At 41.6% G+C, this 13,567-nt stretch overlaps 1 protein-coding gene across 3 annotated transcripts; it reads left to right on the forward strand.

The window, feature by feature from the left end:
• Window positions 1–244: 244 nt before the first annotated feature.
• Window positions 245–11,995, forward strand: ISCA1 (iron-sulfur cluster assembly 1). 3 transcript variants are annotated; one of them, XM_059924496.1, is made up of 5 exons: window positions 245–457; window positions 5,947–6,021; window positions 7,331–7,384; window positions 10,136–10,241; window positions 11,700–11,995. In XM_059924496.1, exons 1-5 carry the CDS (start codon window positions 377–379, stop codon window positions 11,846–11,848), a joined length of 465 nt encoding a protein of 154 aa, XP_059780479.1. In that variant the 5' UTR covers window positions 245–376; the 3' UTR covers window positions 11,849–11,995. The 3 variants fall into 3 exon arrangements, with proteins under 3 accessions (XP_059780479.1, XP_059780480.1, XP_059780481.1); XM_059924497.1 differs by having other exon boundaries at window positions 5,959–6,021; XM_059924498.1 differs by lacking the exon at window positions 5,947–6,021 and having other exon boundaries at window positions 248–457.
• Window positions 11,996–13,567: the final 1,572 nt, after the last annotated feature.

A 13,567-nucleotide genomic window follows, 5' to 3' on the forward strand; every position in this document is an offset into this window, starting at 1 on the left:
AGAAGGCAGGGCGTGGAACGGCGCGCCTCCAGAGTCCACAAGTCCGAGCTCATTCCATGTGCCCCAGTCCGGCTTGAGTCAGCGCGCGGGGATCTGCCGCAGAGCGACGACCTTGCCCTCGACCCCTGTGCCCCACGTCACATGACCACGGCCCGGGCGCCACGCCACGCTCTCCGCCTGTCACTCATACGGCCCGCCCCCCGCCCGTCACTCATACGGCCCGCCCAATGGCGACGGCGCGGGCGGGCCCACGAGGGGCGGGGCCTAGGCCGCCGTGCGCCGGAGCTTGTGGCGTCAATGCGTCCGCCGTGTCCATGGAGAGAGGCTGAGGTGGCCGAGCTCCGGCCCGAGGCATCGGGGCGCCGGGACGGCGAGGATGTCGGCTTCGTTAGTCCGGGCCACTGTCCGGGCTGTGAGCAAGAGGAAGCTGCAGCCCACCCGGGCCGCCCTCACCTTGGTGAGTGGCTGGGGCGCGCGACCGGGCCCGTTATATTGGTTCACCTTCGCCCCCGCGAGGGGGTCACGGTGGCAGGGCACAGCACGGCCGGGCGGCGGGACCCCTGACCTGCTCCGCAGCCGCCGCATCATCCCCACCCCCAACTCCCCTCTGCTGGGGAGATAAACAAGCGCGGGCGGGGCTGCTCCTCGGGAGCCGAGCGCCCGGGAACTACGTTTCCCAGCAGGCTGCGCGCCGCCGCGTGCGGAGGGGGGAGGGGCGGCGCGAGCGCGGCCCCTGGGGGTCAGGCACGGCTTTTCCGGAGCTTGGGGCCGCGGAGGGTCTTGCCGGCGCAGCAGTGCTTGAGGTCGCGGGTTACTTAGAGGTCGAAGTGCCAGGTGCCGGGCGTAGCTGGGTGAATGAACCAGGGTTCCTACCCTTGAGGCGCTTGGGGAGAGCCGAGCCTAGCCGAGCCTGGCCGGAGGACCACAGTGTGATGCGGGAGCGCCGGTGAGAGCGCGGAGACAACAAAGCCCACCCCCTTGCGGAGATCAGGGTTGCAGTGCACAAAGGGTTACTTCCTGGTGTCTGGTGTGGAAGAGGCTTTGAAACGCACTCTGTGCCTCCAGCCGTCCTAGGCCGTGGTGGCTCTAACAAAGGACAAAGAAGGATAAATGTCCACCCTGAGTGAGTTTACAGTGTTCTCTGGGTGAAAGGTCAAACACACTCAAAGGAAACTTGCTGCAGATACTTACAGAATTTACTGCGCATGCTGGATCCCCGACGTACTGCACAGTTTTGTTTTGAGTTTTAAATTAACATAAAATTAACCACTTCTAAGCGTTCGATTCGGTGGCATTTAGTACATGCACAGTATTGTGCAACTGTCACTTCTATGTAGCTCCAAAACACCTGGCCCCAAAAGAAAACCCCCTGTCCATTAAGCAGTCACTATTTGCAATTTTGAAAGATTGATTTCATAGGAAATCTTATGATCAGTTCAGCATTCTTCTCACACACACCCCACTCTTGGTAAAGAAGCCTTTGTGCAAACACTCAATTCCTGAAGACTGGGGAAAACAGATTAAATTGAATCATGGATTCCGTTCAATTTAATGCCATAAGAAGGCCTGTTGCCGGAAAATTCGTTTCAGCAAAACAGGAGAAAGTCATGATCAGGTGGGAGAATATATTTTTATAATGGGTCACTGTTTTAGGTGCACAAGGAGGTTATCCTGTTTTTATGTGATACTGTATTCTACATTCCCTTTTTCTGTACCATCAAGCCCATTTTCCTGTCTGAAAGATACACTGTCAAATCTTAGAATTCTCCAAGATCTTGAAATCATAAGAACTAGAAGGCACTACTCATACTTTGTGTCTCCTTTCAATCTGAGTAAAAATTATTCAGAAATCAAAAGAACTCTGCCACTGGTACTGATAGAGCCAGGAAGAGTCAGAAAGTGTGGAGACACTTTTTTGCCTTTTCTTTCTCCACCATTTGGCGTGGTATCAATACCTTTTCTTCAAAAATTGAGTCATACCCTTTCTCTCCATTCCTAGTTAGTCATCAGACATTTAAGACCTACATTTCCCACCCTCTTGGAACACAGTCATGGGCCTGGCCTTTGGCACCTCTAGAAATTACTGGGAACAATAACCCAGCCCACTTTCTCAGACCTGGGCTCTCAATCCGCATTTGCTCCTTTATGCTTCATTACCTGTCCCGGCTTACCAGGCCAATTCTGCTACCAGCACTGCTTTGTCATGTCAGTTCTCAGTTCACAAGGGCTCTGTGTTGCCTTTGATCAACATTTCCAATTAGCATGCAGGAGTCCATTGTCTGAATTTTTCCTACTTAACTGTCTAGCAGACTTTAGTCCCTTTCCCTGTGATCTTAGCTGGTGCCAAAGCACATCCCTGTTTCTTTCCACCAAAGGTCTGTGGTAGCAGGCTTGCAGTTATTTTAATCCTGGCATGTGTTCCTAGTTTTAACACACTGGCATGCATGTATTGATATCTGTGCTTAATTTTTAAGTGTTTTTGCAAACGTTTAGTGCCATGTTCATTTAAGTGCAAAAGCAGTGAAATCATCAAAGGACTAATGAGTGAAGACAGATGAGAGCAAATGAAATGAGACAGTTGAATGAAATGGGTAAGAAGAGATGATGAATGTTAGCTAAGTATATAAATTTTGACATCAGGAATTCGACATGTTGCAACCTTTGAGAAGTGCTGTACCTGTGCAGTCTAGTCAGTGAGAGGTTAGGAAAAGGTATTGATGAAATAAAAGCATGATTCCATGTTTTCAGAGCCAAATTACCTGTGTTAACTGATGTTAATCCAGGAGAGGATTGGTGGTTTGCCGGAGAGAAAGACTTCAAAGACTGGTCACAGGCACTTTTATGCAACCAGGGGTGGGTCCTTGATAGAATACTTTAAGGTTTCAACCCACCACATCAAAGTCAGTACCCTTCATCCAAGGAGGATGACATCCCCCTTCCCTACTTCCCTGCAGGCCCAGGAATTGCGAATGGAATTGTATGTATAGGAGCCAGAGTGAAATATGACTGAAGAACTTGAAGATTTAACACTATATGGCAGGCAGAGGCCTTTATTTCCATTGTACAAAGCAGAATCATTGCAGCCCTAATTAGGGTTAGGGATATACCCACAACTGGCCTAAAACTCAACCAAAGATATGAAGATTAATGGTACATAGCCAGCATCATTCTCGATGCATAGGAGAGAAGATAATTCATTACATACAGTGGGTGCCTTAGGGCTTAATTTCTAGCAGCTCCTGGTTGAGAAGGGTATGGAAGCAATATGATGTTAAATACATGGGAGCTCAAGGAGGTGTTTATTCATTGAAGGAATAGCCCCAGAAGTCCTTCGGAACAGTGACCAAGCTGTAAGATTGGTATATGGAGGCAATTTAAGGGGCATTACACAGGAAACAATTGGAAGTAGCCTGAATGTCTAACAGTGAAAGGCCAGTTAAATAAGTAAGAGTAAATCTTGTTGGTGAGATATGTAGTCATTGTAAGTAATGATTTTTTTTTAAAGGTTTGGGAGTCATAACTTAATTCTTTGACTTACTAGCCCTGTGCAAATTATTTAATCTTTAATACCTAAATCACAGAACTGAAAGAATAAAAAGATGATGCATATAAACCATTAAGCACCTAGAAAGTACTCAAGAAACAGTGAATATATGTATGTTACTATGTATCAAATGAGTAGCATGTTAAACTTTCAAAAGTAGGCTACAAAATTGTGGATGTATACTATGATTACCTGCATGTACAGGAATAGGCAAAGACAAAAGGCAAACAGCATCATAATGCCATAGCTGTTAAAGAATGAGTCAAACAACATATACTGAAATTTATTCATTGGCTGCCCTTTATCTACCATCTTTTAAACCTTAAAATGCCAGATTTACAGTGAAACGAAAGTAGGTTGTAGTTGTTGGCTCATGTTTAGTATACATAGTCGTGGAGTTAACTTTGGGTTTTAATCTTGTTTCCTTAAACAGCAAAAAATGAAAATTGCCTGGGGAATGACTAAGGAAATGCAGTATTGAGGATGGAAAGTTTCTGCTACAAGGAATAGAAACGCTATGGCATTGAATAAAGTAAAAGTATGTTGCTATGAAGTAGTCAAAAAATTCGTTTATCTACAGTGCCTTCTCCCATAATTTCAACCACAAAAACAGACTAGAAATCTTTTTTTTTTTTAAGACCAAAATAATCTCACTCAAAGATACTCTTTCACTTGAAAGAATGTCTTGTTCTGTGATACACATATGAGAGAAATCATTATATTTTATTGAGTTTCAAGGGCCTCTTGAATTTTATTTCACTGGCCAAATCCCAGGTGACTTAGACTCATTGATTATACATAACTTTCTTGGGTGGGTGTGGGTAACTTAGTTGTTTGGGGGAGTATGTTGAAATTGGAGGGCCGCTAGGCTTCCAGCATGTTGTTTAGTTGAAGTTTTTATACTATTTCCCAGAATGATCTTAAGTCCCAAATGTTCCCCTGTTTAGTCATTCTGACTTGTTCTGAAATTCAGATCCATTGCTTGGAAAGTTCTAATAACCATATCTTTACCCCGAAATGGACTCTCAGCAGGGTTATACAGCATCAGTAACACTCCTCCCAGTGGGGTATATTTGATTATTGCCTGACACTAGAAAATTAAGACATGTTTTGATTCCTGTAATGACAGTCCCCAGGCACGCAGGCAGTTTTTCTCTTAAGCCCCTTTCAGTGTGAAATGTTGAACATCAACCACTTTGTGGTAAGTGGACCACTCTCCATGAATTGCTTTTGTTTGCTGTTTAAGTGTTTTCTATTAAGAGTTGAGAAAAGAAGGAAATATATTGCTTTTGTAAAAAGCAAATTAGATAATTTAGAAAGTCACATGGGACTCGGGAGTTCCCTGGTGGTCCAGTGGATAGGATTCGGCGCTTTCACTGCCGTGGCCCAGGTTCAGTCCCTGGTCAGGATGAGAAGAAACACTTGGGGCAGCATAGTACGTGTGCCCTGAGCTTACACCTCCCATCTGCTGGCAATAAACCAAGGCTCCGCATCAGGTTGGACTTCCAGTCAGTATTTTCCCATGGCTGTGCCTTTTTTTTTTTTTTTTAATTTACCGGAAATCTTTTGATTGTAATTTGACAGTAATTAGATTAATTTCTTCAGGACTCACATGGGAAATATCACCATGAAAATCAGGAAAGCTGGTTTTTACTGGCAATCACTTAGAAGGGTAACTAAGCATTTTAAAAATCTTTTTTCCATTAATATCTCTCTATTTGAGGTTAACATACTGTGATCTTAAAAAAAAAAAAAAAAAAACCGTAATTCTCTGCAGAATTTCCTCCTTCCCCCACCCCCCCATCCTGTTCCCTGTCATTGATCTCCTTGGCTCGTGTTCTGATAGAACTGTGGGAAACGGCCTTTATAAACCACCCACTGGTAGTGATTTATTTAACTTTTTTTTTAAAGTAACACACAATAAGAAACACATACACACCGTATGTTAATAACTGAATCAAAGTTTCACTGTTTATCAAGTGCAGTGCACTATTCTGTGATTTTTGTTTTTGTTTTTTGGCTGTGTTGGGTCTTCGTTGCTGCGCACGGGCTTTTCTCTGGTTGCGGCGAGCAGGGGCTACTCTTCGTTGCAGTGCGCGGGCTTCTCATCGCGGTGGCTTCTCTTGCGAAGCACAGGCTCTATGCGCGCGGGCTTCAGGAGTTGTGGCACACGGGCTTCAGGAGTTGTGGCACACGGGCTTCAGGAGTTGTGGCACGCGGGCTTAGTTGCTCCGTGGCATGTGAGGTCTTCCCGGACCAGGGATCGAACCCATGTCCCCTGCGTTGGCAGGTGGATTCTTAACCATTGCGCCATCAGGGAAGTCCCTGTTTTTGTTTTTGTTTTTTTAATGATAGTCTCAACCTTCTACGTTGGTTTCATGACTTTTCTAAATTGGGTCCAGACTCTGCTTCAGCATCTTCATCTGGCCAAGCCCCCACCAGACAAGGTGAAAGAGCACACTCGGGCCATCCATCAGGTCTGTACCCCCAGCACAGGCTTGAGTTCTGGTTACGATTACTACCTAGTTGTAGGTCCTAATGTCCACTCTGAGATTTCACAAACCAGGAAAATGCCTGTAGAGAAAACTGGAGAACCGGCTCAGCATTGCCAGCTGGAGGAGCTAGTAAAACAAAAAGTAGGAAGGACATGATCTCTTCATGATAAGATATTCTCATTGTTATAATAATAGCTGGCTTATGTTGAGCTGTTCCTGGCACTATTCTAAATGCTTTTCATGAAATCGTTCATTTAATCCTCACAAGAATCCTCAGGAGGAGGGATTTTTATCCCTGTTTAAGCCAGGTAATGGGCTGGGACACAGCTAGGAAGTGGACCAGGAATGCCCTGGGACAGGCTTTCTCCCTAACAGCCTCCTCAGGAAGTTGGGGTTTGTAATGCTGATCTACGCATGAAGTACATTGAGACGTTTTATTATTTTTGAGGACAACTGGGCTTGGTTAAACAGCATTTCTCCTGAAAACTCTTCCATGTTCTTGTTTCTATTATTGACTAACTTAGTTCTGGTCATCTTGATGCTCAGATGCTGATGTAATAATCTCTGTGAATAGGGACTTCCCTGGAGGTCCAGTGGTCAAGACTTTGTGCTTCCAATGCAAGGGGTGCAGGTTCCATCCCTGGTTGGGGAACTAAGATCCCATGTGCCACGTGGCCGAAATCAATCAATCAATTAATCAGTCTCTGTGAACATTTGGTGTGCCTGGCACGAGAGGCACACACTGGGTTATTTGATGCTAGTAACACTTTTTCCTCTAGGTGTGCATTTTGATGGATCTGAAATAGATTTGGGGTAAACAGAATGAGCAATAGAGTTAATAATGATCAATAGGAAAAATTCCTGAAGGTTGGCTTTCCCAATGTGGTACTTGCTATCATTCATTGACTGTCGAGTGCCTTCTGTGTGTCAGGCAATGTGCTTGTTGCTGGGCGTAAAGTAGGAATTCGAAATAGATGCTGACTAGAAAAATTACATTTGTGATGTGAGTAGATAGTACCATAGAGATTATGACAGGGAGCTGACCTTGACTGGGGGGGTGGGGGCAGGGGATGAAGAGGATGTTGCTAGTAGATATTTTAAAAAATGCTTTTAATTGAGTAGAGTTCATATGCTTGTGTATGAAATCCACAAGGTGCTCTGGTGAGAATGGAACATAAATTCACCATGTGAATTTGCTAAAGGTAGACTTGAGTAGTCTTAAATACTAGGAAATATAAGGCTGAAGAATGCAGTCTGTAACTAACAACTTAATAACCTTCCCTTTTTTCAGACACCTTCAGCAGTAAACAAGATAAAACAGCTTCTTAAAGATAAGCCTGAACACGTAAGTAAAACCAATCAGACAAATATTTAGTAAAAAATTGAAGTTGTATTTTCACAATGAATTTATCTTGTGATAAACAGTGTGCTTTCATTATTTAGGGGTTTTTATTTAAAAAGTAAAAAATGCTCATGATTTTTAAACGCAAGTAACACAACAGGGTATGATGAAAAGGAAGTCACTCTCTCACCCCACATTCTTCATTCATTCTCCCTTCCAGGAGGCAGCCTCTTCGTGTCCTTGCACAGATCATCTGTGCATTTTATTACCTAGACCAAGGTTTCTCAGCCTCAGCACTGTTGATGTTTTGGACTGGATAGTCCTTGTTGGGAGTGGATTGCAGGATGTTTAGCAGAATCTCTGGCCTCTGCCAGAGTTGTGACAACCAAAACTAATTCCCTGAGGGGAACCACTGGCCTAGACTTTGCTTGTTACATTTGCGTGTGTGTCTCTTTTCCTACTTAGGTGAGAACATACCACACACACTGTGGTTGCACTTTGCTTTGCCACTAATAATATAGCTTGAAGATCTTTCCATATCCTTACATAAAGATCCTTATTCTCCTCATGGCTGCATATACTAGTATATTTCGTTGAACAAGTTTATTTAGCCAGGCTCTCGTATTAAAGGTCTTTTGGGTTGTTCTCTTTCAGTGCTTCCACAAACATTATTCAACAAATATTTAGCATCTGTAGTGTGCCAGGCCCATTGTTCTAGACCTGTAGGCATAGCTTATTTCATCTACATAAGCTGTATTCTTAGATGTAGAATCGTTGGGCAAGGGGTGTGCGTACCATCTTAATCTTAGCACATTGTTCATTGCCTAAGGGATACTGTAAATGACTTCCAAGACTATTAATATTCAATAATTATACTACAGAGTAGTTTCTAAGTTCCATTGTACAACCTGTATTACAGTGTAACAGGAATTCGATCATCTTCCCCCTAAGAATTATTAAATCTAAGTATATCAGTGTTCCAACTCAATTCCAACTCAATTTGGGTAGACTAATGACTAGAGTATAAATTGACCAGTTGACACAATTTCACTTTTGTAGAGTTGAGAGATGTTTGTTCATATTGACATGAAAAGGCTTGAGCAAACACTTCATCAGGTGTCATTTGTGGCATAAGCAATCCCTTTTCCAAACTCCAGTTACCTAAAGCTGTATTTTCACATACTCTTTAAGTGTCTCTCTATTCCTAATAGTTGGACTTCCTGCTTGTTTGAGTCTTCCTATTTGCAAAGATAAAAACTAAGTTAAACAAGTATTTATGACGTGTGCTCCAGAATTTCAGCCAGGCAGTTTATTATTTACCATGTTGAATATGTGAAATTCCCTCACACATTCTCTAAGCTGTCGCTCTGAAGGTGAATAAAGCTATAGTTCTGTCTCCTTGTTTGAAGACAGAAGAGAATACTCTGAATGCTTCAACTCATCAAAACCACCAAACAGCTTAACATCTAACTCACGCTCTTCATCAGATGTCTTCCCACGTTATGTTTGCTTTCCTGGAGCAAGCACATGTTACTGCTTTTCAGGGAATCAGGATCTGCTTGCTAAAATGATACTTCTTATGATAATGCTGTATACGCATACGAAAAAGCAGATAGGACTCAAGAATAGATAGAAATTGGGTAGATATTGTTAGAAAACTACATTGAGGTAGACATTGGTATTTTAAAAGTGCTGTTTGGTCACTTTTTAAACTTCTTAACGTCTGTGTTGACTGCAGTCTTTTGCTTTCTGGTACTTGAGAGTGTTTACAGAATTAAGGCCCCATGTCACATAGAGGCAATACAATTGCCAGGTGATGACCTATGATGAACCTTGGTGAACCTAACCATAGGGAAGTATCCTGGGAACATCTCACATGGTGAGGTGGAGCAAAAACATTTTTGAGAAAGTCCAGTTTTCTTAGGTAGTCGTCTCTGCCATCAGATATTTTTTTCCTTTTTTTTTTTTTTTAAAAAAAAAGGTGATTATTCATTTTTGGAATTAAAACTCTTCCCTTAAAAATGTTATTCCCAGACAAAATGGTTAATAGTAATGGTTAAGTAATAAACATGCTTTAGGTGTAGTGGAATATTACGTAGGCATTAGTTGCAAATGATAATTACAAAAGCTAATTACATGGGAAAATGATGTCTTAAGTGGGAAAAAAACAAAGCAGAGAATGAATTTTTTATTTCTGCTCTAATAAAAACTATGTTTAGGGAATTCCCTGGCAGTCCAGTGGTTAGGACTCTGAGCTTTCGCGGCCAAGGGCATGGGTTCAATCCCTGGTCAGGGAACTAAGATCCCACAAGCCGCATGGCACGGCCAAAAAAACAAAATAAAAAAACCCATGTTTAGATTATATATGAGACAAAGACTGAAAGAAAATAGGAAAAAACATACAAGCTCATTTTTAGGGTACTGGTGACTGTAGTTTTGGGGGGCAGTGTTCCCTCTATATTGCTTTCTTTGTATATAATTGGTTTTTATTCTTTTTGGATCCCTGCCAATGTTGTAATGATATTTGTACAGTAGTTAAATTTTTAAAATGCTAGTTTCCCATTCTGCTTATACGTCCTAAATTTTTTAAATGCTAGTTTCCCATTCTGCTTATACTTCCTTTTCCATTCTGCTTATACTTCCCTATTGCTTAGCTTTTGAGGAAATGAATATTATCAAATAGGGCTTTTATTAATATAACAGTTTAATCTGTGCTACTTTAAAACTAAGTTTATTTTTACAATGCCTTTTCAGGTTGGTGTGAAAGTTGGTGTCCGAACCAGGGGTTGTAATGGCCTTTCCTACACTCTGGAATATACAAAGACAAAAGGAGACTCTGATGAAGAAGTTGTTCAAGATGGTGAGTTTTAAGCAAACTTTTTCTGGACACTTTGTTCTCCCTAAAATGTTTAGCCTTGTGTAGCATGGAGAGTAATGATGATAATAGTAGGAATGGTGTATATAGTGCTCACTGTGAGGGAGGCACGGTTTGACAGGCTTTCATATATTAACTGATTTATACACAGCAACTAAATGAGAATGGTACTGTATTGTCCCCATTTTGCAGATGAAGAAACTGAGGCACTGAGAGATTAAATATGTTTGCCTAAGGTCACATAGCCAATAAGTGGCCTTATGAACATTTGAACCCAATCAAGTTCACTCCAGAGGCTGTGCTCTTAGTAACTAAGTGATAGATTATTGGATGAACTTGTTTATTTGTTTCAGTTATGAAAGGTTATCATTGTGTGCAGAAAGATTTTAAGATGATAAAACTTCAGAATGAACCAGCCACTTTGGTGTGAAGCATCTGTGTCAAATAAGTAATGTCATCTCCTGCTTTAGAAGAGTCTATTTCCAAATTGTATTAAAAATTGCAGTGCTTTAATTATATTTTGCCCCTCCCCCACCCCAGTCCCTGCCCCTCCCCAATACTCTGATAAAATCTATTTAAAACAAAATAAGTACTGCCACAACCTCAGGGGAGTTTCAGTGTGCATGGGTTCTGCAGCACTGGCTTTGTGTGCGCCATTAGCCAGTTTTCATGGGTTCTTGATGTGTATTCTTTTTATTGCACTTAAGTTACTGATCAATAAAGACATTTGTTAGTATATTATTTTTAAAATCAATACGTAAAAGTATCTTAAACCTGAAACTTTTCATCTTAAAGAAGAGATCTAATAAAGATAGTTCATATTTAAGTAATGATGCAGTTTTTTATAAGGAAGAAAGCTTTCTTAATCCATTAGTATTTATGAAGGTGCCCACCTCTACCAACTAGGTAGGTAGAGATAACTAGGGAGTTATGTTATTATCAGTTTTCCGGTCCATAAGCAGAAAAACAGAACTGCTTGTACTGATTTATGATTTAGTCTTATTAAACTAGCCCATTATATCATAGTCCTTTGTGTTTCTCTAGGCTTGGCAGTGTGTTGTGTGTACAAATGTCATTTCGGGATTTTCATTAATCTTATTGACTTCATCTCTACAGAACTCTTACTGAGAATATACACATTTTCTTCATGTAGCAAATTGAAGTATAGCGAAGAAAGGCAAATTCTAGTTTTACACAGAATTGTCATGGAATTTGCTGTATACAACTGTCTAGCCTAATACAGTTATTTTTGACATAGATTATTGTGTAGGAAAGGAGACAGAAAACTGAGCACTGCATCCCTTAAAGGAAATACTGAGACAGATTCAAAGCCTCTTGTTTGACGTTTGTTAGTGGATACTATTTAAAGTTCAGTTGTGCTTTGAATCAGCAGGTTCCATGGGATGGCAGGCTTTATATGACTCATGTTTTCTTCTCCCCCAGGAGTCAGAGTGTTCATCGAGAAGAAAGCACAGCTAACACTTTTAGGAACAGAAATGGACTATGTTGAAGACAAATTATCCAGTGAGTTTGTGTTCAATAACCCAAACATCAAAGGAACGTGTGGCTGTGGAGAAAGCTTTAATATTTGACTCCTCAGGACTACTCGGGCTGTAGGCCCCAGGAGAGCTGTGGAAGCTCTAGGGCTTACTGAAGAAGTCATAGGACTGTCACATGCTTAAGGTTTGTAATGTATGGCTGCCTTACAAGGAAAATAAACTGATGCATTTGAAAATGAAGCCAGTGTGTTAGATTCCAGAAGAATTGATACTTGTGTTCTTTATAGGGGACAGAAAATGAGAATCTATTGCTCTCTTTGTGTCGTCTTTCTGATCTGTAAAGAAAAAAAGTTTTACCCTGCAATTAACTTCTCCTTCCTGCATCCTTTCTGTTAGAACTAGTTTCATGGAAGTTGCCTTCCTGGGGGGATTTCAGAAAACATGTTCTTAATAGGTGTAGATTGGTAGATCTTTTGAAAGGATTGAACGTACATCTCCCAACAAGATGGATGGCGTTTAACATTCAGAGGCAGGAAGTCTTGACTGCTGGTGTGGTGTGGTGCTGCATTGTTTTTCTACCCAAACTGGACACAGCGTTTCTACATTTTTATCTAAAACTTCATTGTCAGATGCCTCATTTGCTTACCCTGCAGCATCCCCAGCCATTAGAGTACTGGACAAAGATTTCCTTGAACTGTAGTGCAGAATAGTTCTGAGTGATGGGATCAAAAGGTAAATACTTCACCCACCTGTTTTTAAGTCCATTTCTTTTGCCCACCCTAAGCGTCTGCTCGGATATGGGATCTCAAGCGGACTTAGATCCTTTTCGTCAGAAGGTCTCTTAAAAGCCACCTAGCCCATCCCCTCAGTTCTATACCCGGGGAAACAAAACCCCAGGGAAGCTGAAGGGCTTTTGTCCCCCCTCACACTGCAGGCTGGGTAGGGGCAGAGCCGGGACCACCCACATCTCCCCCTCTTGAAGGTGACACGCCCGCCCTGCGCTCCGAGGCAGTCAGTGAAGGTAAACGGGTGATCTGGCTTCTTTATCTGGTGAACATTTGGATAAGATTTCTTTGTAATTTGGAGAGCATATTTAGTTTTATTTTATTTGGGGTGAGAAGAATCTTATTTTAAAACCCATTTATGTGAATTACCATCTTGTTTCACCAGGACTGTGGAACAGTCGTTTATACTAGCAGGGAAGAAGACATTGTAGCCACCCAGAACTGTTCTTTTGGAAGGTAGTAATTGTGAAGCAGAACATGGGGATCTTTTCTTATAATTCCCAATATGATGTGTACACTCTGGGTCCTAAGTCCAATTGCTAAAATTTTTAAGCCTAATATTTTAACCTGACATTTTATCACCAACTTTTCCTTAACAGTATTCCTTTTGTCATTTAGTTATTAATTTTCCTGGGTTTGACATATTAAGTGTTCTGTGAGATGACATATTTGCTTTTTTTGAAAGCCGATTCTTATGAATTGAAGTGGCTGAGTTCCTTTATGTTTGTCATATTTACTGAAGTACCAGGCACAAAATGCACCAAAACCAAGAGCAGTAGCTTTATGTAAATGCTCATGAATTTGTATTGTTAATATAACTGTCAACCCACTTATAATTTGTGCAATACTGTATATATGTAGATTGAGTTGCCAATAAAAAAAAAAAAGTAGCCTCTTTGTGATCATAAAGTTGCCTTTTCTTTTAAGAGAGCAGGGTTTGTGAATAGCAGCCATTGTTGCTACTAATAAGTAATGTTCTGTTTTCCTAACCAGTCTCCCTGCCGCCAGGATTTTCCCCACCCGATTC

The sequence above is a fragment of the Balaenoptera ricei genome, chromosome 6 (assembly GCF_028023285.1).
Source record: "Balaenoptera ricei isolate mBalRic1 chromosome 6, mBalRic1.hap2, whole genome shotgun sequence".
NCBI classification, from domain to species: Eukaryota; Metazoa; Chordata; class Mammalia; order Artiodactyla; family Balaenopteridae; genus Balaenoptera; species Balaenoptera ricei.

What these genes read in the sequence shown, in the direction of transcription:
- ISCA1 (XM_059924496.1), top strand. Translation starts at nt 377, where the DNA reads ATGTCGGCTTCGTTAGTCCGGGCCACTGTCCGGGCTGTGAGCAAGAGG. An exon ending in CCCGGGCCGCCCTCACCTTG is followed by an intron (nt 458 to 5,946) that starts GTGAGTGGCTGG and finishes AATTGGGTCCAG; the next exon opens with ACTCTGCTTCAGCATCTTCA. An exon ending in TGAAGAAGTTGTTCAAGATG is followed by an intron (nt 10,242 to 11,699) that starts GTGAGTTTTAAG and finishes CTTCTCCCCCAG; the next exon opens with GAGTCAGAGTGTTCATCGAG.